The following is a 23,331-nucleotide window of genomic DNA, read 5'->3' on the forward strand; positions in this document are numbered from 1 at the left end:
TGAAATTAACTGAATTTTTTAAATTCTTTTTATTCTGATTTCATCTGTCAAATAGTTTTCAAATTATTTTTATTCTATTGTCTCGGTACAAAAATATGGAAATTTCTAGTAAAAAAAGATTTTCATGTTTTTCGGGGAAAAAAACTAAATTAAAACCAATTTTAATCTCAAAAAAGTAATTTTCTATTTTAGACAAAATATTTTAGAAAATAATTTGGACTATTGATAACAATTTTTGACCCAGGTTTAATTGTGTGTTGTAAAGTCTCACTTATAACTGAAATATGTTATATTTGTAAAATTAAATATTAATTATAAAATATGGTCTTATTATTAGAGGTTTAAATTTATTATTATGTTAAACTTATTATTTTAATTTTTTTCTATAATAATTTTAATTATCAAATATAATTTTTTAAAAGAAAATCCTAGCAAAGTGATTATTATTTAATTACAAGAAATTAGTTTTGATTTTTTTTTTATATTTAAAAATATTCTTGTAAGAGCCGCCGTTGGCCGGCCTGCCGGCAACAGTAAATCAGGCTTATCACAGCTTCGACCAACTCATAAATTAAAATTTTATAAATAAATAAAATAAGAATTTAATAGCTTCTTTTTAAATTTATTTTTATTGAAGTAACAGAAATACCGGTATTTCGTACCATTTCGTGCATGAAAAAAACAAATTATGAAGAACATCAAATCGAAAACCAGACAAATCCCTTCTTCTTTATTTTAATCTTCTCAAAACCCTCTTCATAATCTTTCTCTCTCATCAAGATTTGGTAAACTTTTCACTTCTTCTTCCTCCTTTCTTTTTCTTATTTATTATTATTTCCACTCTGTTCTTGGATTCTTCTGCTTTTTAAATCATTAAATTTGGCTTGGAATCCGTCAAATTAATCTTTGTTTGATAATATTTTGGAAATATTATTTATATAAACTTTTGCATGATTTGAGGTGTCCAAGATTTTTTAAGAAGAATTGGTGTCCCAATTGGGATTAATTTATATATTTTTTATATGCATTTGTGAGAATTTGCTCAAAGAGGGTTCATTTTAATGTTATAGATACAGAATTTTGGACCCTTTTGGGAGATTGGAGATGAGGTTGTTTTTGTTTTTGCTGTTGTTGGTGCTGTAGTAATTGTGTGATTTGAAACTGTTTGTTTTTGTGTCAAAAAGAATATAGTGTGGAGACTTGGCTTTTTTTAAATGGGAAATCATTGTGTTGCAAGGCCTTTAAAGGATTGTATTCATCAACCAATTTCGAACTCACTTTGGTGGTCGAAATCAACATTTGAATTCATATATCATCCCAAGAAAAGAAGAGTTAAAAAAAAATCTGTGACTAAAGAATCTGAAGACCATAGTGATAATTCACAGAAGCCTCCATCACCAATGAAGATAGTTAAAGAAGCTAACTTAGAGGTTAAGCAACTGACTAAGAAATCTATGCAAAAGACTTCAATAAAGAAGCAGGATCATGAGAATATTAGGCCTGATGATCCTGCAAAACCAAAGAGGCCTCACAAAGTGAGGAGAATGGCGAGTGCAGGGCTTTGCACAGATTCAGTTCTGCAAACGAAAACATGTCACCTGAAGGAGCACTATAACTTGGGGCAAAAGCTAGGAAGTGGACAATTTGGGACTACTTTTCTCGTTACAGAGAAAGGGACTGGAAAAGAGTATGCTTGCAAGTCAATTGCAAAGAGGAAATTGCTCACAATTGATGATGTGGAAGATGTGAGGAGGGAAGTTCAGATCATGCATCATTTAGCAGGTCATTCTAATGTGGTTACAATCAAAGGGGCTTATGAGGACTCTGTCGCTGTTCATGTTGTGATGGAGTTGTGCCAAGGTGGGGAGCTATTTGATAGGATTGTTCAGAGGGGGCATTATACTGAAAGAAAAGCAGCTCAACTAGCTAGGACTATAGTTGGTTTTGTAGAAACCTGCCACTCTTTAGGGGTTATGCATCGTGATCTTAAGCCTGAGAATTTCCTGTTCGTCAATGAGGAGGAGGAATCACCTCTCAAGGCAATAGACTTCGGATTATCAATATTCTTCAAGCCCGGTATGCAGTCATTCTGAAACTTTACCTTTCACCTTGATTGTCTTTACGTTTATGAGTGTGAGTAAATTTGCTTATGAAATTTTCGGAAAATTTGAATGTTGTTGGCAATTTTTATTGATTTTATGAACTATTTGCGTTCCCTTGGATGGCTACACTGGTTAATGTTGTATGCATAGACTGAAAAGAGTTTAAGATGCATGCAATGCTTGTCATCTATGATTGCTGTATCAATTTCATCATTGAGGGGCTTACATTTCAGGGGACATTTTTACTGACGTGGTTGGAAGTCCATATTACGTCGCACCTGAAGTGTTGCGCAAGCATTATGGTCAAGAAGCAGACGTTTGGAGTGCTGGTGTCATGATTTATATTCTATTATGTGGTGTTCCTCCATTTTGGGGTGGTGAGAGCCTTGAGATCTCTGCTGTTTGATGAATTTAGTCATTATATTGTGATCATACTTTTTACCTGTTATGACTAACTGGTCATCTTGTGAACTCTTTGTTTTCCAGAAACTGAGAATGAGATATTTGAAGAAGTTCTGCACGGTGACCTTGACTTCACATCGAATCCCTGGCCTAGTATCTCTGAAGGTGCAAAAGATTTAGTTGGGAGAATGCTTGTTCGAGACCCCAAAAAGCGGTTGACGGTACATGAAGTTCTGTGTAAGTTACAGTTTACTTTCTATATTATGCATTGAGACATAAAGGACTAGTTTGCAACACTCAGGAATAAAATAGGGAAAGTTCTTTCCAGAAACGCTAATTTGTTTCAGATGCTTGAGATAAGCAGTGGCAAATTGACCTTGACCTTCTTTTTTACTGCATTTTGATTGTCAAATGCTCAATCCAACTAGCCGATTCATTGTTGCAGCCCAAAAGTAATGTTTGTTTTGGTTTCTTGCAGGCCATCCTTGGGTTCAGGAAAATGGAGTTGCTCCAGACAAGCCTCTTGATTCTGCTGTCTTAACCCGCTTGAAGCAGTTTTCTGCTATGAACAAGCTAAAGAAAATGGCTCTAAGAGTAAGTTTCTGCATATATATCATATGCCAAAACCCATACGCAAACTCTTCCTAGTATGATACAAATTTTATCTTAAAATCGGATATTGTGAATAAACAAATCAAGTTAATATCTTTCTTTGGATTTCAGGTAATTGCAGAGAGCCTCTCAGAGGAAGAAATTGCTGGACTAAAAGAAATGTTCAAAATGATTGACACAGACAATAGTGGTCATATCACATTTGAAGAACTTAAAATTGGTCTGAAAAGATGTGGTGCTAATCTGGATGAGTCTGAAATCCATAATCTAATGAAATCTGTAAGTAAAAATTGAGATCCATTTCCAAAAGTTGCATCAATTTCATAGTACTATCATCTGCCAAACCAAAGTGATAAAATAGCTTTTAACATTGCTCTATCTGCTGAATTTGCAGGCTGATGTTGACAACAGTGGCACGATCGATTATGGAGAATTCATCGCCGCAACATTGCATTTAACCAAAGTCAACCAGGAAGATCATCTCTTTGCAGCATTTTCATATTTTGACAAAGATGGCAGTGGCTATATCACTCCAGATGAAGTTCAACAAGCCTGTAAGGAATTTGGAGTAGATGATACTCACTTACAAGATATGATTGGAGAGGTTGATCAAGATAACGTAAGCATTTTTATTTTGTCATCAGCTCATTTTCATTTATTCTCATTAACTTGTCATTCAAGTTACACAGCATGTGAGTTTTAAGATTCTGATACAATGTTCAATAATCAAATGATTATTTCAATTTCCAGGATGGGCGAATAGATTACAGTGAATTTGTGGCTATGATGCAAAGGAGCAACAGTGAATTGAGCAAGAAGAGTGAACATAGTAGAGGCTTTGGCATTGGATTTAGGGAGGCATTACAAGTTTGTTGACAAATTTAGTGAGGTTTCTTTTTTCATTATTACTTTTAGGTTGATTTTCAGGATCATAATCAACACTTTTCAGGTTTAGAATTTTTAGTGCCAGGGAATAATAGATTCATTTAGCCATCTAATGTACATACAAATTCTTATGTCATATGCAAATGAAATATTTGATTAAGTGTATTTGCTTCTCTTCTTTATCTTCTTTTTTCTCTTATCACCCTTATTTCTGGCCACAGAACCTTCACATGGGGTTGTCTGATATATATATATATATATATATATATGGAATACCTATTTTTTCCTTTTGATGAAAGAGGAAGCATTACAATGCTATAATTGATGTTTTTAATGATAAAGACAGTAGTGATTTGAATAGCAGTAGTAATTTTCATAATATTTCTAAAGACAAGGCAATTCTTTGTCTGTATTGGGTGTGTTCTGATGTGAAAAATGAACAAGTGCTACTGAGACAATGAAAGCTGCAGAACATTTTGCTTTTGCAGGGATAATGTAGTCAAGCTATAAATTGATAGATTCATAAAATAGGCATTATTTGTGACCTTTTTATCATCTCTCAAGTTTTTTTTTTTTTTCTTTTAAGAAATTCAAATCAAGGTTTTGCAAGTATAAATGAGGTTCAAATCTAAGCCTTCTCAATAAAAGTTTTAATGTTTCACCAATTTTACAAATATATCTTAAGATAATCTTGAATATTAATACTGTTTGCATCAATGTTTTCCATTTAACAACTATAAATCAATAACATACTCATAAAAACTAATAGTTTGTGCTCCCTTAAACCACCAACTTTATCATGATTTGTGGGTAAGGGATGTGTCTTCCAACATACCGGTTGAAATAATTTGTTGCCTAAAAATAAAGCTATGAGGATTTTATTTGAAAAAAAAAAACTCAATACAAAAACTAAACAATATTTGTTGAATTAGATATGATTGTTCTATAATATATAAGTTACATAACAAACTTTCAAGGAGAATTTCTAGATTTGAATCTCTATCACATTTGTAAAATTTCAATTTGAATTACTTAAAAAAAAAAAAAGGTTACATCAAAATTTTCAGGTAGGGTTGTGTCTCTTCTAACATTCAAACTGGGAGCATTGGGTTATAAGCAAAATGACACAATAACACACAATAAATCAGTAGGGCCTATCATCTCCTACATTATTCTTCTCTAGAGAGATTAATTAACAAATTGAGCCCAAAACTGTCAGGAATATGCTGGGTGATAGGTACCAAACGTCGCCTGGCCCAGTTTCAACCTCTAAATTCAATTGTTAGGTCTATTATTGCTCTTTTATTTTTTACCATTTTTGTTTTGGTGTCTATTTTTGCATTTCTTTGTCAACAATATTTCGTATATTAACAATGGATACAAACACTTATATAATTAAATTAAAGATAAAATAACTTTCAATTATATAATAAAACATTCATTTTTTGCGCATATGTTTATAAATATTATAAATACATGTAGTATCACTAATTCTTCTTACTGAAAATTTTGCAAAGAAAAATACTCAATGATAGAGAGATAGGAAACAAGAAGCATTTAGCCATCTATTTTGTTCAAAAAATGAAGAGTACAAAGAAAGTTAACAAAATTCTAATTGGAATGAGCTTTAATTAAATAATATTCAAATAAAAAATATTAGGGTATGTTTGTATTGATGTGATTTTTTTTAATCAATTGATGCATGCATTTTAAATGTCTTATACAAATTAGACTATGATATTAACGATTAAATTAGGATAAGACATCAATGTTTACGATGATGCAATATGGATATAAAAAAAAAAAAAAACAAAGTGTAAAATAAAGAGAATAAGACGTAAAATTTCAAGTGTGATTTGACTTAATATTGGAAGCTTATGTCTATGGTGAAGCTACTAACAAATGTGCATTTTATAGAGAATTGATACAATAAATAGTAAATGTTCTAGTGTATAGATAGATAACACTTAGTCTTAGAATGTCTAATCTTTAGTTATGATTTTTTCCCTTTCTCTATAAGGAGGTTCTTATATTTATAAGACTGATGAGAAGAAATTACATTTAAATTAAGATAATTAGAATATTCTTAGTTCAAATATGATTTTAAATATTTATTCATATTATAATATCATAAGCATCTTGATTGGAAATATAAAAATAACTTCTCTTTATTGTCACAAATGAGATATAAGAAAATCTTTGTAAGAGATTTTGAATAAATTCCTCGCTAAGTGAAGGTCTTCTCATTGTCTCAAGCTAAAATACCAACCTGTCCTTCTTGATTGTTAGTGTTGTAATTGATCATTGGTCAAGATGGCTCAAACTTTAAGGAGGTGCTCCTTTGGGTACATATCTTGCAAGTTGGAGAATAATATATAATAATTGTCTCCAGTTCTCAGAGTATAAGAGGGACATAAAAAATTTGATCATTATTATTCATGCATGGGTTACTTCCATGTGGAGACTTCCATGTCTTCATGGTAAGGACATGCTAGCTGACATCATAATGACTCTATATGTTTTAAGCCGCATATCAATCCAATTGTTCTACTCTCATAAGAAATGTGATTGGTATTACGCTATTTACATCACAAGATGACCAACATGTGTTTGAGGGTTAGACTAAATGACTATGATTGGCTCATATTTGCTCCTTTGTCCTGGCCACAAGTGGTGAGAAGGTTGGTTCAAGTTTCTTACATTTCACAAAGTCTTCTTCTCGTTTTATTTCTATAGGTCTTTTAATAGTCTTGTTTTCTTGTTGATCAAAGGAATATTATCACCGGCTTATAACACGATTAGTTACTCAATCTTGAGAATCTTTAATTATATAGATATTGATGTGTTCAATTTTCTTTAAGCTAGTGAGAATAGAGACATTTGTTTTAGCATGGCAAAAGAATAGTTAGAGTCCTTTTTAGAGGGAAAATGAGTGATAGATGAGTTTCACTATGACTTTCCAAATAAGTTGGTAGGGTACTACTAGTTATGACATTACGTATAGGCATGAATGTCTTTATGCATAGGCATAAATCATTTCCCATGAACGACTACCTTCTTCTTCCTCATGACTATGCTAAAATCCTGAGGTAATTTTGTCATTTTACTTTGTAAACAACCATACACCCTTTTTATATGATCATTTATCATGACCTAGTCTACATGTCATAGATGGATGTGTATGTCCTTTGTATGAGCATTTGCTTGCTATTGAAAAACTTAAGGTGTTAGGCTTCTAGGTGTGCATACCTTTTTGCACGATTGTACGTGATGTATGGATCATAAAATTATATGTATGTCAAAGTTATGTTTGTCCTTGGGATGACCACACATGCATGTCTGCAACCATAATTTCAGGGTATTTTCCTACAGATTTCACGCCAACACTTTCATCTAGAATATAAACATATAGAAAAACCATCACAAATCAATCTTTACATCAATCTAATTAACCATATCAACCTAATTTATCTTCTTTCTTACCTCTCTTCAATACAAAGATTATATAATTTAACATGCATACCATGACTATACTCATTCCCATGTCTTTATTAAATCATTCATCATTTTTGTTAAACACATATTTCATCATGAAAAACTAATCAAAACGCCCAACTACACTTTCATATCACAACTTAAACATCTAAGCACGTATAAATATAATAACAAGACCTAAAATTTCTTATTATTACTTGGATGCATTGTTAGATGTTTTGTTGCCATTCTACACCTTTTGAAAAATTGAAATACCACTCCTCTGATGTTAGAACAATCAACGTCACCAAAATCACATAAATCAAATTTCTCTCTCTCAAGGGGATAATAACATGTATAAAAATTATGGGCTGAAATCCCTCAAAGGTGTTATAACATGTCTTATTTAAAGACTTTTTTCATAGTGGATTGCACAGGCATGCATCCTAGGCATGCATGATTATGCGTTCTTTCAAAAATTATATCGTGGCACATTATCCACCCTATTAAAGTGGCATTGGATGCATAGTGTGCACCCTTTATGTATAGTTGTTCATTAACTTAAAATTTTAATAAAAACATTTATTTCAATTTTTAACTTACTCCACATTTACATATAATCATTAAAGCATGCACAAAGACCATTTTGCCTTTGAAACGCACATGTAGGTGTTACATTTGATGAGATGTCAGTTGATTAAAGGACTTGAATGCACAACAATTATATCATTGAAAAGTTAACATTAGTCTTTCATTGTTTCTTTATCGATTAGGAAGTCATAATATCTTATTAGAGATCGTTCATGGTTTATGAATAAATTATGATTAATTGTAAATTAATCATGAATTTATTCATTTTTTATATGATAAAGAACCTATAAATTACACACAATAGAGGGTTGATAGTCATGATTAAAATATTATGGGTTACTTACATATAAAGTGAATCACATATGAACACCATGATTTAGAGCTTTATTAATAAGTAAATATGGATCCAGTTATATCATGATGAATATCTTGCTTATTATTGGACCTAATTGAATAGGATTACCCCATTAGAGTCAAATGATAATATTCCAACTATTTTGGGGTTAGAATGTAATTATTGGAAGATGGATTAGAGTCTAAGTGCACAAGGAGTGAATCATTCAAGAGAAATTTTCTCTCTATCTTTCTTGAAACACATTCACAAAAATTAAGATGCTCTAGTAATCACTTGAGCCCTAAGCACCTTTTCACACATTCATATGTTCATGGTTGTCTTTGTGTGGACAAATAAAGACCCTATTACTATATTCATGGTTCCTACCCAAGGTTTGTTGAATCTCTAAACTTATATTTGTTAACTTTTGAAAATTCAAATATCCATTTGCCATCAAAATCCGTTAATTTAATTGAAAATTATTATTTTACCCTTATTGTAGGGTTTTATATTATTTAAAATTTTATCTTCAGCCACCCCCCAATGCTTAGAAATATTACACTTGCATCTTGTCTTCCACCATTTTCACAAACAACATTAGCAACTTCTCCCCTCATCTTCGATTGATGAAGAATTCCAAGAAACTCCAGCAACTACTCCCTTCATCTACGACTGACAAAGAAAATTGATAGTGTTATGAGCAAATCAAAAAAAGAAACTTGAAGAAAAGAACCATGACGTTCCTTGTGTGAACACCAACGTTGTCGGCTGAAAATGAGCATCAATGAATCGACCATCTCCTTCCTCCTTCGTCAATGCATCATTGATCACCAAAGGGGAGCATCGTCATTTAGAGCCGATTCAATGATTTGGCTTTGGACGAGTCATCTTATATTTGTCATACGCTAACATTTCTTCGTTTGTCATCGACCTTCATTGTCAACGACAAAGGGAGAAAGATGGGATGAAGGCAGTCATGTCTAGAGTCTGATCACCAGAAAAGGAAGGAAAATAATAAAACCTTAAATAGAAAAATAGAACTTTTTAAAGTTTAGTATTGTAAGAAATTGTTAGTTTTCTAAACCAAGTGGACAAAGGAGATAAAATTTTATTATTTTTAATATATTATAATTAAATAATAATTTTGTCATTGAAACTAACTGATTCTATTAATTTTAATATCTTGTTAATAAAAATTCGAATTTTTATTACTTAATAAGTAATTGTTTGGGTTTTCAACAAACCTTGGGTAGAAATAAGTCTTTTGGCCTTCTATTATATTACAGCTCATGGCATACAGGAACCTCCTTGTTACTCTGTTTCGCCTGTCGAGATGGACATGAGACCGGCACAATGGCATGTCGGATGTGTGTACACAAGACTTCCTAGTTGATTGAAATATTACAAATTATATTCGATCAAAATCGTGGAAGCGCGTGTGCACGTTATGAAGACATGATCAAGATGACACTTCAAGCCAACCCTGAACTTGAATACAACGCATACCCACAAAATCCAGAGGTCAACAACAACGTGGAAAACGATTGGGTAGAATCAGACGGCTGAGATTATCTGTCAAGGCCACTAGGATTTCTGTTTGTATTACTCTTGGTACTTCAACCAACGTTATTGACAGCTCACGCGCAGTTGGTAAAGGTGGGGTCAGAAGTTAAGGTTGGCCTGACGTGAAACCAATCATGTTTGAATGTCTTGCCACGTCAGCAAATGAAACTATTGGAGAGACACCCGTTTGTCACCGGAATGTCCGTTGTCCACACACTTCACCAATATTTATTAGACCCTTTTTAATTTTTAAAATTTAACCTAACCCAATATTTTGGGCATGACAAAAGGCCTCCAGAAATATTAGTGTACATGACTCAATTTGATATGATCTAAAAGTTTTTTTAAATTAAACAAAAAAGATAATTTGAAAAATTTCAAACAAATTAAACCATTTTAAGTCTTAAATTAAATTAAAAAAATATGATTTTTTTAATTTATATTATAGTTTGAATTTATTAAATAATTTGTTTTTAGATATATATTATTTAATAAAATTAACTGAATTATAATTTTAAAAAACATAATATAAATATAAAAAATAAATATAAATATATATACAATAGTTATACACCTACTTGTTTATTAAAAAATTCTATTAAATATGGTTTTATATATTTATTTTAAAACAATACAGTGTATGGTTTTTTGTTTAAAAATTATCTAAATCGTAACTCAAATTAAAAACTTTAAAAATTGATCAATCCAAACCGAACCATTGTACAAGCCAAACCATAATTTTTATATAGTTCATTTTGATTTTATAATTTAAACTGAATTGTACACGCCCTAGATGAAATCCTTAAAAGTCACCCCCATCTCAAGGGGGCTTTTAATAATCTTCAAAAAGTTTGGGTTTATCTTAAATAATCCCTCAAGGGGTTTGCATGAAAAAGCCCCTCAGATTATAACAAATCCTTCTACCCACGTTCTCAAACAGTGCTATCTGTTGTATCCAATCATTTGTTTTTCATTATTGACCGTTTTGCCCTTATCTTCTATTTTCAATCTCTTAAATTAAGGATTTTACTCTCACCAAGTACTTTTTCTGCCATAGTTTAAATATATAACAGAATTTGATTAAATTGATATATTATTTATTTATTGTTATAATGTTAAAAATTAAAAGAAAAAATTATGAGAAGTGATAAAGTTGATCGGCTGTGCAATCTTTGAACAATCCGAGCTTTTGATTGCAATTGAGATTTGATTTTGAGAGGCTACCAACTAGTTATTTAATTAATTTTAATTACAATATAATTTAATCTAATTATTTTTTTTTTTTTTAGGATGAACCCATTCAAACGGGATCGTTACTATCGGATTGAACCAATCACACTATACATGACAAACTCTAAATACAATGATCGATCTTACAATCACTTAATCAAGTAAATCAAGAGTATGATTTTGATATATAATCAAAGAAAACTTAAATATATATTCTCTTATATACGGAGTTTCCTCTGTATTATTAGTATAAAGATAAAAGTTTTAACAAAAGTATGAACGACTATAATTAATTTAGAAAACTTAACAAGTCAACTTTATTTTCATATAATTTTTTTTGTTTTACATAATTTCAGAGAGATTTTTTATTATCTTCAATGTGAGAGATATTTTCTGATTAATTATCTTCACCAAACATCAAATATTGAAAGAGTGTAAAATAAGAGAAAGGTAACTAAAATTTGGGAGATTTTTTTTCAATAAAATTATATGTACCCATTTTTTATATACAATTTGTATACACAAATGAGATATTATCATGTAATTGGATATTTCTTTATTATATGATTACATATATTTTAAAATCAACTAATTACATAATGACACATCACTGTGTACATGAATTGTGTACCAAAAATAGGTACACATAGCATTGCTCATTTTTTTTTAAATTAGTCCATCAAAATATATGCATGTATAATTGATTCTTGAAAAATATCCCATAATTTCACACATTTTTTAAATTTTAGAAATGATTTTTTTTATTATTTATTTAAAAAAAGGTTTTTATATCATTTTCTATTCTGTTTTAGGTATGTAAATTTATGTTGTAATTATGGGTATATATTAATGGGAAAGTTATATTTGTAAGATTTTATGATCAAATTCTTAAAATGCACTTTAATACTTTAATTAAATTTAAGTAATTCAGTTTAAATTTAATTCAAATTTTTTTTTGATGATATTATTTATCCATCAATGATACCATTCGACCCACCGCATAACACTATTTATCTCATCAATTATTACATTTATTTTGTTAATGATTTTTTGATGATACTTTTGATAAGTTTGAATTTAATTTAAGTTTGCGTTAACTTTGTTATAAAAAAATCTAAATTAAACTTGAATCAGTTCGTGATTAGATATGATTTAATTCGAATCCAATTTGATGACATTTGACTCAAAATATTTTGAGGTGAATTACTCTTAAAAATTTTCCGAAATATCGTTTATTTTTCAAACTCAATCCAATTTTCTTTTTTTTTTTTTTAAATATTTGAAGTCAACTTTGTCTAATCAAAATTTCACCTTGTTATTCACCCACCATTTACGGGTGTCAAATTTCATACCCCCTGCCCAACATTCATAATTTCAGAAAATGACAAAACCACCCCCAATCATGCCAGGTGCATTTTAGTAATTCCACATCTTCCATCACTCAACCTCTACTATGCAAATCTACTTCATTGAAGAGTTCCCATTGCCAACCCCATTGGCTTACTTCTATGCCATTGTCTTCTTCAAGCTCTCAGAACACACACTGATTACCACTTACTCACCTCATCAACCTTCTTTCACAATCCCATCTTGATTAATCTTCAGACAACAAAAAAGTATTCAAAATTCTACCTTTTCGATCTCTTCACCATTGCCCTGTTTCAGTTTGTTTTATTTTAGTTCATTGCTTCAGACTCGGTTCACAAGGTTATTTTTTTTAAGTTTTGTGATGCAAGATGGTAATTTGGAGTGTTTTTTTATGTGGGGTTGGTTGAATTTTGAATCTTTAAAGGTTTTTAGAATAGTTTAGTTTGCCAACTTCTTCTGAATTGGTGTTCTTGATGATGAGTTCTGTTGGATCTTTTTGAAATTCAATGCTTTTCCTATTCTTTGATTCCTCAGAAATGAGAAAGAAATGACTGTAGAATCTTGATATTCTTCTTAAATTGGGTTTGTCTTTTTATGTGAAGTAGAATGATATAGAATTCAAGTGGAAAAATATGCAAATTATGGATGAATTTGAGTTTAAGCTAATTGTTGAAATTTCAATTCATGGTCTTTCTTGGGTTCCAATTACTTGAATTTTTTATTTTTAGATTCTGCTTAATTAAGTTTTAGTGAACAAAACTAAGTTTTTGCTTTGTTTTCTTGTTCAAGTTGTTGGATCTCTAATGTGAGTTCTTGTTTGATTTGGAGATAATGTGACCTAAAGTGGGAATGAAAGTTTGAATCTTAAGTTATTAATTGTGTTAGTTTTGATTCCTGATGTGTAAGATTGATTTTTGGATCTTTTAGCAACCAGAAAAATAGAAATTAATTTGATACACATGGGAAAAGAATATCACATTAACTGTGTTTCTGGTGATTGTTTCAAGTCACTCAACATTTTCACTAAGGCAACCTTTAAGGTGGTATAGCAATTGCAAATTTTCAGGTCTTGGTTTTCTTTCCTGTAACATTCTGTTAAAGAATGGAGTCTGATAATGGTGTTGTGATGGAGGAGGAGAATGCTGTGACCGCGAAAATTCAAGTAGAAGGGTCTGCTCTTGAAACAGAGAAAGAAAAACAGAATGCAAAAGATGGTGAAGGTGTTTCAGAAAGTAAAATCTCAAAACCCTTGAAGAAGGTACCTTGAATCTTTTGTTCATTTTCTTCTGTTGATCTGTTCGATTGTGACTAGTTATTGTCATATAAAAAGTATGTCTTTTGAATTTGTTTTTGTGTATCAGTGTTTTCAGGAACCTGGCATTACTAATGGTGGTAATTCAAAAACCTGTAAAATGGCCAAGGATAAAACAGATCTGAAAGGCGGAGCTCCGTTTACTCATATCCAGAAGCCAGTCCTTTCTCAGAGTCTTTCGTATCCAGCAAGAGGAGCTCGTCCAGATGGTATGAAGAGGAGCATTGATGGACACCCAGTGAAGAACGCAACAAAAAATGCACGAGCAAATGGGGCAAAAGCTCAGGGTTCTGGGGTCAATCAAACAGTCACTTCAGTTTCCCATTCGAATCAATCCAACAGACGGGCATCCACTGGAATGGACTCAAGGGAAATGAATACAAACAGTGGAGTTTCTTCCAGGCGGACTAGTTTAGCATCTCATGCCAGCATTCACAAACCTGCAGTAAGCTTTTATGTTCTCATTTCTTCCTTCATCTTTTCCATATGACATACAGTAAACTTCTGTTTAATTTAATCATTTTTGTGTTTGCTTATCAGCCGGTGAAATCAGATGCAGTGAATGCAGCTGCTAAATGTCCTCCACCTGAAGTTTCCCAGTTAAGTCTTCTTCATCTATTGCATAGATATGCCAATCTTCTTCTATCAGTAGCTGACATTATGCTAAATAATTTTTAGAAACTTAAGTAAAAAGAGACGTCTGTCTATTATAATTGTATCACATCTTACGTGATTGCAGATCAGTTGATCAAAATTCAAAACCTATAACAACTGCATTTTCGAACAAAGAAGATGACGATACCCATTCCACTACCTCGTACTGTTCTTATCTTACCTCCTTGTGTTGGTTTTCTTATTTTGTAGTGTTCGTTTTTTTATCAGTCTATTGTTTTCTGTACTTGAAACAGGAGTGCCACTGGGCGGAGGAGCAGCAGAGGATTCAACTTCATGTTGGATGAACGTGCTGAAAAACGAAAGGAGGTTGTCTATATTTATTCAATTTCTTTACCAATGCATTTACCTCATTATACTGAATGCTAAAATAATTGTGCTATGGTCTTTGCTCACCAGTTCTTTTCAAAGCTAGAAGAGAAAATCCATGCCAAGGAAATGGAAAAAAGCAATTTGCAAGCAAAATCAAAGGTAGTGTGACTAACCTTGCATTGTGCTTGAAAGAACATTTTTTTGTCTTAGTCTATCCTTTATGTTTTTTGTTCATGTTAATCCGATTAATCTTTAAAATTGCTTGGCGTTGTTCAGGAAAACCAGGAGGCAGAGATCAAGCTACTGAGGAAGAGCTTGACATTTAAAGCTGCGCCAATGCCAAGCTTTTACAAGGAACCTCCTCCAAAAGTTGAACTAAAGAAGGTACCTCACATTTCTCTATATCTATGTGATAAACCATGGAACAGATAGTGTAAAGTAAGATTTCTGCATTACAAAATTCCCAGAAGTTTGTAATTGAAAACCCGGCCAAAATGAAGTCATTTGCAGCTAGACTTGAAAGCTTCTATATATACCAAAACTTTGCATCTTTCATTTTCTTTTTTTGATAGAAAGTTATAGTTGTTGGCTGAAGGATTGACAGCCAACAACTCAATACAACGATTGATAAGATAGGAAGCTAAGAATTATCTTTAAAGCCGAAACTGGTTCTAGCATGATGTTGTAATGTTGTTTGTTCATCATGTCACGGGCCTAGATTTGCAATTAGTATGAAGATTTAAACAGGAATGTAAGTGTACGCCGACTCAGAAACACTTGTTCTTGCCTTTGTAAGCATATCTAGCAAATTTTCAATTTTCTTGCACCCTTTTTTGTTTGTTTTGTTTATTAACATTGTACTCAATATGTGTCTTTATGACATAGATACCAACCACACGTGCAAAATCGCCAAAGCTTGGGAGGAATAAGAGCTCGATTGCTGCAAAAGACGGCTCTTTGGGAAATGGAGAGTCTTCTCTTAGCCCAGAAGTGAACCAAGAACCAAGCAATTCCACCAAGGGGATCACAACAAATTTCAACAAAGACTCCACCACCTCGAAGACTCCCATCAGGAAGTCTCAAACTAAATTTCAGTCGCAGGATACTGCACGAGCGAAATCTGAACCAAAGGCTATTAAGTCAAAACCGAAGACCGCAAAAGCTGTGGGGAACAAAAACCTGGAAGGATGCAGTGGAAAACCTGAAGAAAGCCAGAACCAATCTTCGGTCCATCCTGAATGCCAGGATGCAAACCAGAAACATCCTGCTCCTAGTGATGGACCGATTGTCAACACTGAGATTCTGCCGGACGAAGTCATGGTTGGAGGTTGAAGAAAAGAGTCCTAGCAATTGTATTTTAGGTTCTTAAAGTTTGAAGTTCAATGATGTCTGTAGTGTTGCATGTTGTAAGTTGCTTATGACACTTTATATTCTTTTGGAGATGTTATATATGTAGGGTCTGCAGGTTAAGACTATTATTGCATTCATTTATTGAGCATAAATAATTTTGATTGATTATGTTGAGTCAGTGTCAGAATCTAATAATGTTCCATCCAAAATATAATTGCCAAGATGATCCAAAACTTTGCACAAGATTTCTTTTGCGAAAGGGTTGTTTGTATTTCCAACTAATTATAACATTTTAAAATTTTTAATATTTAATGTGCATCGTTGTTGGATAGACACACGTAGACTTGGCTATTAAAATTTTCTAGATGAAATAAATAAATATTACTGATGCACTTTCTTTTCACTAATAGTTATTCGTAATTTAAAGTTATGCATAAGATAGGTTATGTTAGCAATGATAAAAGTTTAAAAACACTTGGGTAAGTATACTATAAACTTATGAAAATTAATATGAAGATAAGTGAAGACTGAGTAAAAGAAGAGATACGATAACAAAACTTTTATGTGGTTTAATATAATGATTGGAATGCAGATGTTTATAGTGTTTTCGCTAGTTTGTAATGTAATACAAAAATGATACAATATTGTTTTCTCTATCTATTTTTCACTTCTCTCTTTGTGTAGTACATGAATTCTTCTTATTGCCTATCGTCCCCTTTTCTTTATATATAGATTATTTTGGAGGGAAAAAGGGTCTTTTAAATTGTCCATTTTCTTCGAGACTCAACCCATTATTTTGAATTTAAATTGATGAATTTGTATCAATATTGATGATAGGACATTTAAGTAAAAGTTAGCATCTTATTAGATACCATTATGAAGATGTTGTAATATAAGATCTAGTCTATGTCATTCTTTGATAACAGCTAAAAAACCTCTACGTATTTCAAATTGTCTAGTTGCTCATTTTTAAGATTTTGAGTTGAAGAGTTGATTTGTTGTCTGCTACATCCGTTTGTACTTAGAGAGGGTTGATTTAGTACCATTCATTTTTTATCTCATAACATTTGCCCCCCAGTTCTTGTAGTTTGTGGAGGACTTCAAAAACTATAAGAGTTTTGCTGCAACTCTAGGAGTTTTGTTGCCACATGGAGATCTTATCATATTTTTGGATAATGCAAGCTAATGTTATCATAATCTTGTACATTTTAACTGGTTTATCAATCTTTTCACTTTAGTTTTCTTGTTGAATATGATTGGACATGTATTGTTTGCATTATGGTATGACCGACACGTCTTCCATTGTCATTTGAACTACCACGATGGATGTATCTTGTCTATAAACAGAGGAGTCATGTTTGTAAGTCTTCAATGAATTTTTCTTTTAGATGCTTCACAAATCATCCTTGATTATCTCTTCTTGAGTATGATAAATGAGGGAAGCTCATAATCTAACGCTTTTGTGAAAGTAGATAATGTAAAGAGTGTTCTTCATGATGATATTTTATGGTCCTTTGCAAATAAAATATGTGTTTATGTCATTATGTTTGTTGTTGTTTTGCACCTCACCAGGTATGAAGATGATGTGTGACACCCATAGGTACATAGCAAAGGTTTTTCTATCTTTTTACACTTAATTAAGTTATTTAATATTGTTGGAAATGATTAAGTATTAAAGATATGAATTTTCAGTTGTCAAATGACCATGCATGAAAGATGCATTCCTATTCACGTTGTGCCAAGTGGACTAAACAAATAAAATGCTGCATAGGAATATTTTAAATGGGCAAACAACCATTCACATTGAGTGAATGCCCTTCTAAGGATTACAACTTGAAAAATTATAAAGTGGTATGCTAGATATGATTTAGTCACTTTTCTCATATACAATCTCTCACCCGAAATTTTCTTTGTTCTTATCCAACCAACAAAGGATATTTTTGGCCAACCACGACATTTTTTGACAAGGATAAAATAGAGTTAATATAAACAAGTTCATCTTGCTTGGAAATCAAATAAGTAGGAGATTCCATGCTTCTAAACTTCTAGTAACCATGGTGGTGATTTCTGGCAAAAGTAAGAAGCTTTCTAGTGATTGAAAAAGAGGAAAAAATTTAAGTACGGGTTTCATTCTAGAATTGTCTTGCTTGATTTTGATCTAAGGATGAGTCAAAATTTTGATTATAAGCATGCTAAAGAGGTTGAAACTTGATGTTGATTATTATTTATATGACTTGTTGTAATGGATAAATTGAAAGCATGAGAAATCTGTAATTTCTAGAAAATGCAATGGTCAATGGATTCTTTGTATGCTTGTGGTTTGATCTTAACTATGTTGAATGAATATCAAGATGTGTTAAATTACACCAGTGATTAATATTGCAAAAACCTAATTTTATTATGAATGCATCTTTATACATAGTTGACAAATAGTTTGTCAAAAATATGATGTTATGTGTTTTTGGTAAGATTGTTATGCCTTGGACATTTAATGATAGCTTCTTGTTGTGTTAGTATTAGCAAAAAGGGGAACACAAACAAGTGATTGTAATTTCAACCCCATAATATGATGCATGACCATGCCAAAGTCAGACATGATCGTGCATCAATGTGAGAATATAGATTATAGAACAGGTATACACTCATGCACCAAGACGTGCATGATTGTATAAAAATTCTCATAAACTTGAATCTTTTTGTGGACAATCATGCAGAATATCAATACGTTTACTCTTGAACTGAATCATGAAATCAAAGTTCATGACGTACACTCATGCATGAAGGGGATGCATGACCATACCTCATTGTGAAAAAACAAAAAGACCTTTTATAGTTGGCACAATTGTAAGAAGAAGTAGAATTATCATGAAGAGTGGATGCATGGTTGTACACACGAAGGATGCACACTCATGCATTGAGGAAAGCATGGATGACTAACTAAATGGTTGTGATCGTTCATTCAAAGGATTAATGCACACTCGTACATGGTCAAGTGCATGGTTATGCAGAAGATGAATGATGGATGCCCATGACTGCTTAATGAGCAACCATGCATAGAAATGTTCTGATCGAGTTAAGAAAGAAATATAGCTATGTTGAAGTGTTGAGATGTTCCTAAGAGAGAGAATTTGTATGGGAATGAATATTAGAAGCATGTACACCCAATAAATGTGAGAAACAACTAAGATGAATAAAATTATAGTTTCAAGTGATTGAATATCGTTAGAGACATAGATATTCCATAAAATATAAGACATGTCGATACTCATGAGACATAAGACTTTGGATATATGAGGATAAACTGATATAAGAGGGTACTCATGATATAGACATATACTTATAAATAAAGTAAAAGACAGTCTGTCAATTGGTATCAACCAGTATGCATGCTGGGATTGAGGGTCTGTTGATTGGCTTAAGACTTGTCAAAACATATATAGTCTATTAATTGGCATCCATTGAGTGTTTTTTATATAACCGTTAGTCTATCAATTGACAACTATAGTAGGATAACTAGAACATAAATAGCCTTAGAGATTAGTCACATGATTAGGGTGTTGATTCCCTACTTTAATTGAGTTTGATCAATCGAGAATGATATTATGAATGGTTGAGAACTCATCTCCCTTTCACCATAAAAATATTTCATATTGTGCTCATGCTAGTGTTCAAGGCTGGTGTGACCTCTTTCTTTTAATTTCACAGGTGAGAGACATAGGCGTAACGATTATGAGATAGTCAGCTAGTGATTAAGCAACATAAAATGGACAGACTTATTGTAGACCATATGATAGTTTTATTTGATGTTATTATTATTGTTTAAACTTAGATTTTTATTTTCAGCACACACACATCATAAATGTTTATTTGATTTTGGTTAGTGTTGACACTTGGGATTATGATATTATTTGCTATGATTATTTATACATGAGGTTATTTCAATAATTTTTGGATGTTTAGATGTTTAAATTACTATATATGCATGATTATTGGTTATGTTTAAGCAGCATTTTACCTTAAGAGACAGGATTTTGAGGCAGGGTGTTACACTACATTTGGTTTTAATCAGTTTTTGACAAATTATAATGTAGAATCAGATGAATCTTCCATAATAATATAAATTTGAAGTAAAAAATTATTTTAAAATTAAAATTAGTTATAAAATAGTAGAAATTGACGAAATAACAATATATGATTGATCACTTCTACAACAGTCTGACTAAAAGTTTTCAAAGATAAAAATGAAAGTAAATTACTTATTACGTTTTGAACATGGCTATATTTGAAAAATGCATATAATGTTGACAAATATCGTTTAGCCCCAACAAAATGGGCTTCTTTTTTATTAATTTCCCTTTCTTTTAATTGATCTCACTTTCTAATTTTATGTATAATTTAATCTAAATTTGAAGATGAAAAAGTTGAAATCGGAACATTGGGGGATTGTAAATCATGATCTATAAACATGGATTTAGGGTTTATTTTGTTTGCGTAATATTGTTATTTGGATTTGAATGGACTTATTTCGTGATTCATTAGAATTTTAAATTTTTAATTAAAACTCTTTTCAATATTTTTGTTTGATTAAAATGATAAATTGAAACTAGAAAATTAGGAGAATATTTAAATCATGGTTTTTGAATACAGATCTAGGAATTATTTTATATATAATATTATTGTTATTTTTGATGAATTTATTTTGTAAATTCATTAGATTTGGAAAATTTCAATTAAAATTATATTAAATATGCATTATCTAAAGAAAATTATTTCAAAATTATTTACTTATAAAACTATGTATGAACTAGAAACAGATATGTTAGGGCCAGGTCGGCTTGAGGCCCAAGTTGAACCCCTTTTTTTTGGCACGACCTGTGGGGGTCCAATACGATATTGCACATAATTATATTTTAAAATTATTGATTATTTTAAAATTTTTATTATTTATTTATTATTATATATTGAATCCAAATAATTTACATGAGAAATCTAAAAGTATTCATTAATGTTCTAAATATTAATTTTATAAAAAAACCAAAAAATAATGTGAATAATCTAAATTTATTAATTATTTATCTTTATTCTTATGGGGAAAATTAAAATATTAGTATAAGAAATTTAAAACATCTAATAAAAAAAATTGAAAACAAATAAAATATATATATATTTAACAGGCCCACTAGAAACTCGCAGGTTGACTCATTAAAAGTCCTACACGAAATAGTCTCATTGTAGCACAGGTTGTATCATGAACCTCTTTTCTTCTTTTTTTTCAGGCTAATCCAATACAAAAATGCACAATTGTGCAAATCTTAAACTCGGCATGATAGACTGTGTCAAAACCAGTCCGGCCTATCCATTGCAATGTAAAATTAAAAATATTCATTGTTTGATAATATCTAAGAAATATATTTATTAAACTCATTTTAAATTGATTTCTAGCACTGACGTCAATGCTATGTCATCGATCCTTCAAAGCTAAGAAGCAAAGATAAGATTTAGCTAAATCTTACTGAAATCTTTCACCAAACATTAACAATTTTTTTTACTTTTTAATTGGGCACATCTTTCCGAGAAGCTTTGTGTAAAAGTCATAAGCTACCTTCTTTCCCTTTCAATTTACAAACTTTTTAGCCTTCTTTCATGTTAGGCTGTCCACTTCACAACTCTATCGCTTTACTCAATGACTCCAAGCAGGGACCCAATATATTCCAAAATTTTATCTCTCCTAACATTTTTTAAATGAATTGAAAAAAAGTTTATGGGTGAGTTTTAAGTAATTCAGAGTATTTTTAACAGTAAAACATCACTAAATTATCACTTTCTTATAATATATTCATATCAATAACAATACCGTAAACGTAGACATTCCGATCATCACACCAAACCATGCTAAAAATTTGGTATCTTATTTTTTTTTCCTTTTTTTCATGTATCTTTGATACATCATAGTAGACTTACCTGAGTCTTCTCAAATTTTAACTGTTACTATTGTATTTTATCTTGTGCAAAGATTGAAATTACGTATATCTGTTAGTGACAAGAAATCCTATTAATTATTCTTAAAAACATAATGCATTGTTATTCTTTTATAAGTAGGGGGCACCCCAAAATCCTATTAATTTTTATGTAAATTTACACTACCCCTTCACAAGCTATTCTCATATTTGAACATACTTTTATCTCTCATATATGCTCATTCATCTCTTAAAAAGGTGTATAAACAAATCCTTACAAGAGTGGTGACAAAATAGATGAAGATAAAAATATCGAGAATATTACTTAAATAAATTCAATTATAATTATATATGCAAAAACATTTGATCCGCAAATACACAAGTGACTACATTCAATCCACAAGTACACAAAGTGACTCGAATTAAGATACAAAGTCTACCAATACAAAGGAAGATGAAGTAGCAAACCTCTTTGACAAGACCTACCTTTTTTCTCTCTAGAGGAAGCTAGTGCACAAAAGGCTCCATAAATAAGAAGAGATGACAATCACCCCGACTTTGGTTTTTGAGCTTTTCTTTAATTTGAAGTCACTCTCTAGACTCGCCCTCGGGAACCTTCTACCAAAATCAATGAGGAAAGAAAGTTTCCAAGCATAGGCCTTTGATGTATTGACATTTCTATTTAGATTTCTTCTCTGACCATTTTAGATGAGATATGATATATAGTAACCCCATTCTAAGTCATTCAAGTTCTACCTTATAAGTAGGAACTTTTTATACGAATCCATGGTCTACCTTCATGTCAAACCCTCTCATTATCCAATAAGATAACACAACTTGAAAGCCTATAAATGTACAATATAAGCCTTTAAAACACGCTATGCAACAAGAGAATTTTACATAGAAATGCATAAGACATAAGAACCACCTTCAACAAAATATTCACTTGCAATCTAACTTCTACTTCAATAAGGTGAGTGTACTTCCTATATCGCTTCCTGAAGAGAAGTCAAAATAAAGTTTGACGCAAAAACCAAAACAGAAATATGCACTAGGATTGTGAAGGTTCATGGAAAGATGATTACACACCCATATAAGAAAAGTCATCATGGCAAAGACCTCCATGTCTGATTATGAAAGTGTATAATTACATTGGGTGTAGCAATA

General features: G+C 31.3%; 2 protein-coding genes across 4 annotated transcripts; both read left to right on the top strand.

Moving 5' to 3' along the window:
* The first annotated feature begins 1,002 nt into the window (after positions 1-1,002).
* On the top strand, positions 1,003-4,166 carry LOC123226694 (calcium-dependent protein kinase 26-like). Its single transcript, XM_044651222.1, has 7 exons — positions 1,003-2,076; positions 2,336-2,479; positions 2,589-2,741; positions 2,983-3,098; positions 3,228-3,395; positions 3,511-3,735; positions 3,867-4,166. Exons 1-7 carry the CDS (start codon positions 1,215-1,217, stop codon positions 3,990-3,992), a joined length of 1,794 nt encoding a protein of 597 aa, XP_044507157.1. The 5' UTR covers positions 1,003-1,214; the 3' UTR covers positions 3,993-4,166.
* Positions 4,167-12,667: 8,501 nt separating this feature from the next.
* Positions 12,668-16,375, top strand: LOC123226682 (protein WVD2-like 4). 3 transcript variants are annotated; one of them, XM_044651207.1, is made up of 9 exons: positions 12,668-12,809; positions 13,628-13,819; positions 13,923-14,318; positions 14,414-14,472; positions 14,613-14,690; positions 14,782-14,854; positions 14,945-15,016; positions 15,134-15,241; positions 15,743-16,375. In XM_044651207.1, exons 2-9 carry the CDS (start codon positions 13,664-13,666, stop codon positions 16,187-16,189), a joined length of 1,389 nt encoding a protein of 462 aa, XP_044507142.1. In that variant the 5' UTR covers positions 12,668-12,809; positions 13,628-13,663; the 3' UTR covers positions 16,190-16,375. The 3 variants fall into 3 exon arrangements, with proteins under 3 accessions (XP_044507142.1, XP_044507140.1, XP_044507139.1); XM_044651205.1 differs by having other exon boundaries at positions 12,672-12,932; XM_044651204.1 differs by having other exon boundaries at positions 12,672-12,900.
* The last annotated feature ends 6,956 nt before the right edge of the window (positions 16,376-23,331 follow it).

The sequence above is a fragment of the Mangifera indica genome, chromosome 10 (genome assembly GCF_011075055.1).
Source record: "Mangifera indica cultivar Alphonso chromosome 10, CATAS_Mindica_2.1, whole genome shotgun sequence".
Classification (NCBI taxonomy): domain Eukaryota; kingdom Viridiplantae; phylum Streptophyta; class Magnoliopsida; order Sapindales; family Anacardiaceae; genus Mangifera; species Mangifera indica.

Bases quoted from the DNA above. Each gene is read 5' to 3' on its own strand.
- LOC123226694 (XM_044651222.1), top strand. From the start codon at position 1,215: ATGGGAAATCATTGTGTTGCAAGGCCTTTAAAGGATTGTATTCATCAA. The intron at 3,099-3,227 runs GTAAGTTTCTGC...TTTGGATTTCAG, and splicing joins TAAAGAAAATGGCTCTAAGA to GTAATTGCAGAGAGCCTCTC. The intron at 3,396-3,510 runs GTAAGTAAAAAT...CTGAATTTGCAG, and splicing joins TCCATAATCTAATGAAATCT to GCTGATGTTGACAACAGTGG.
- LOC123226682 (XM_044651207.1), top strand. From the start codon at position 13,664: ATGGAGTCTGATAATGGTGTTGTGATGGAGGAGGAGAATGCTGTGACC. The intron at 14,319-14,413 runs GTAAGCTTTTAT...TTTGCTTATCAG, and splicing joins CCAGCATTCACAAACCTGCA to CCGGTGAAATCAGATGCAGT. The intron at 14,691-14,781 runs GTACTGTTCTTA...TACTTGAAACAG, and splicing joins GATACCCATTCCACTACCTC to GAGTGCCACTGGGCGGAGGA.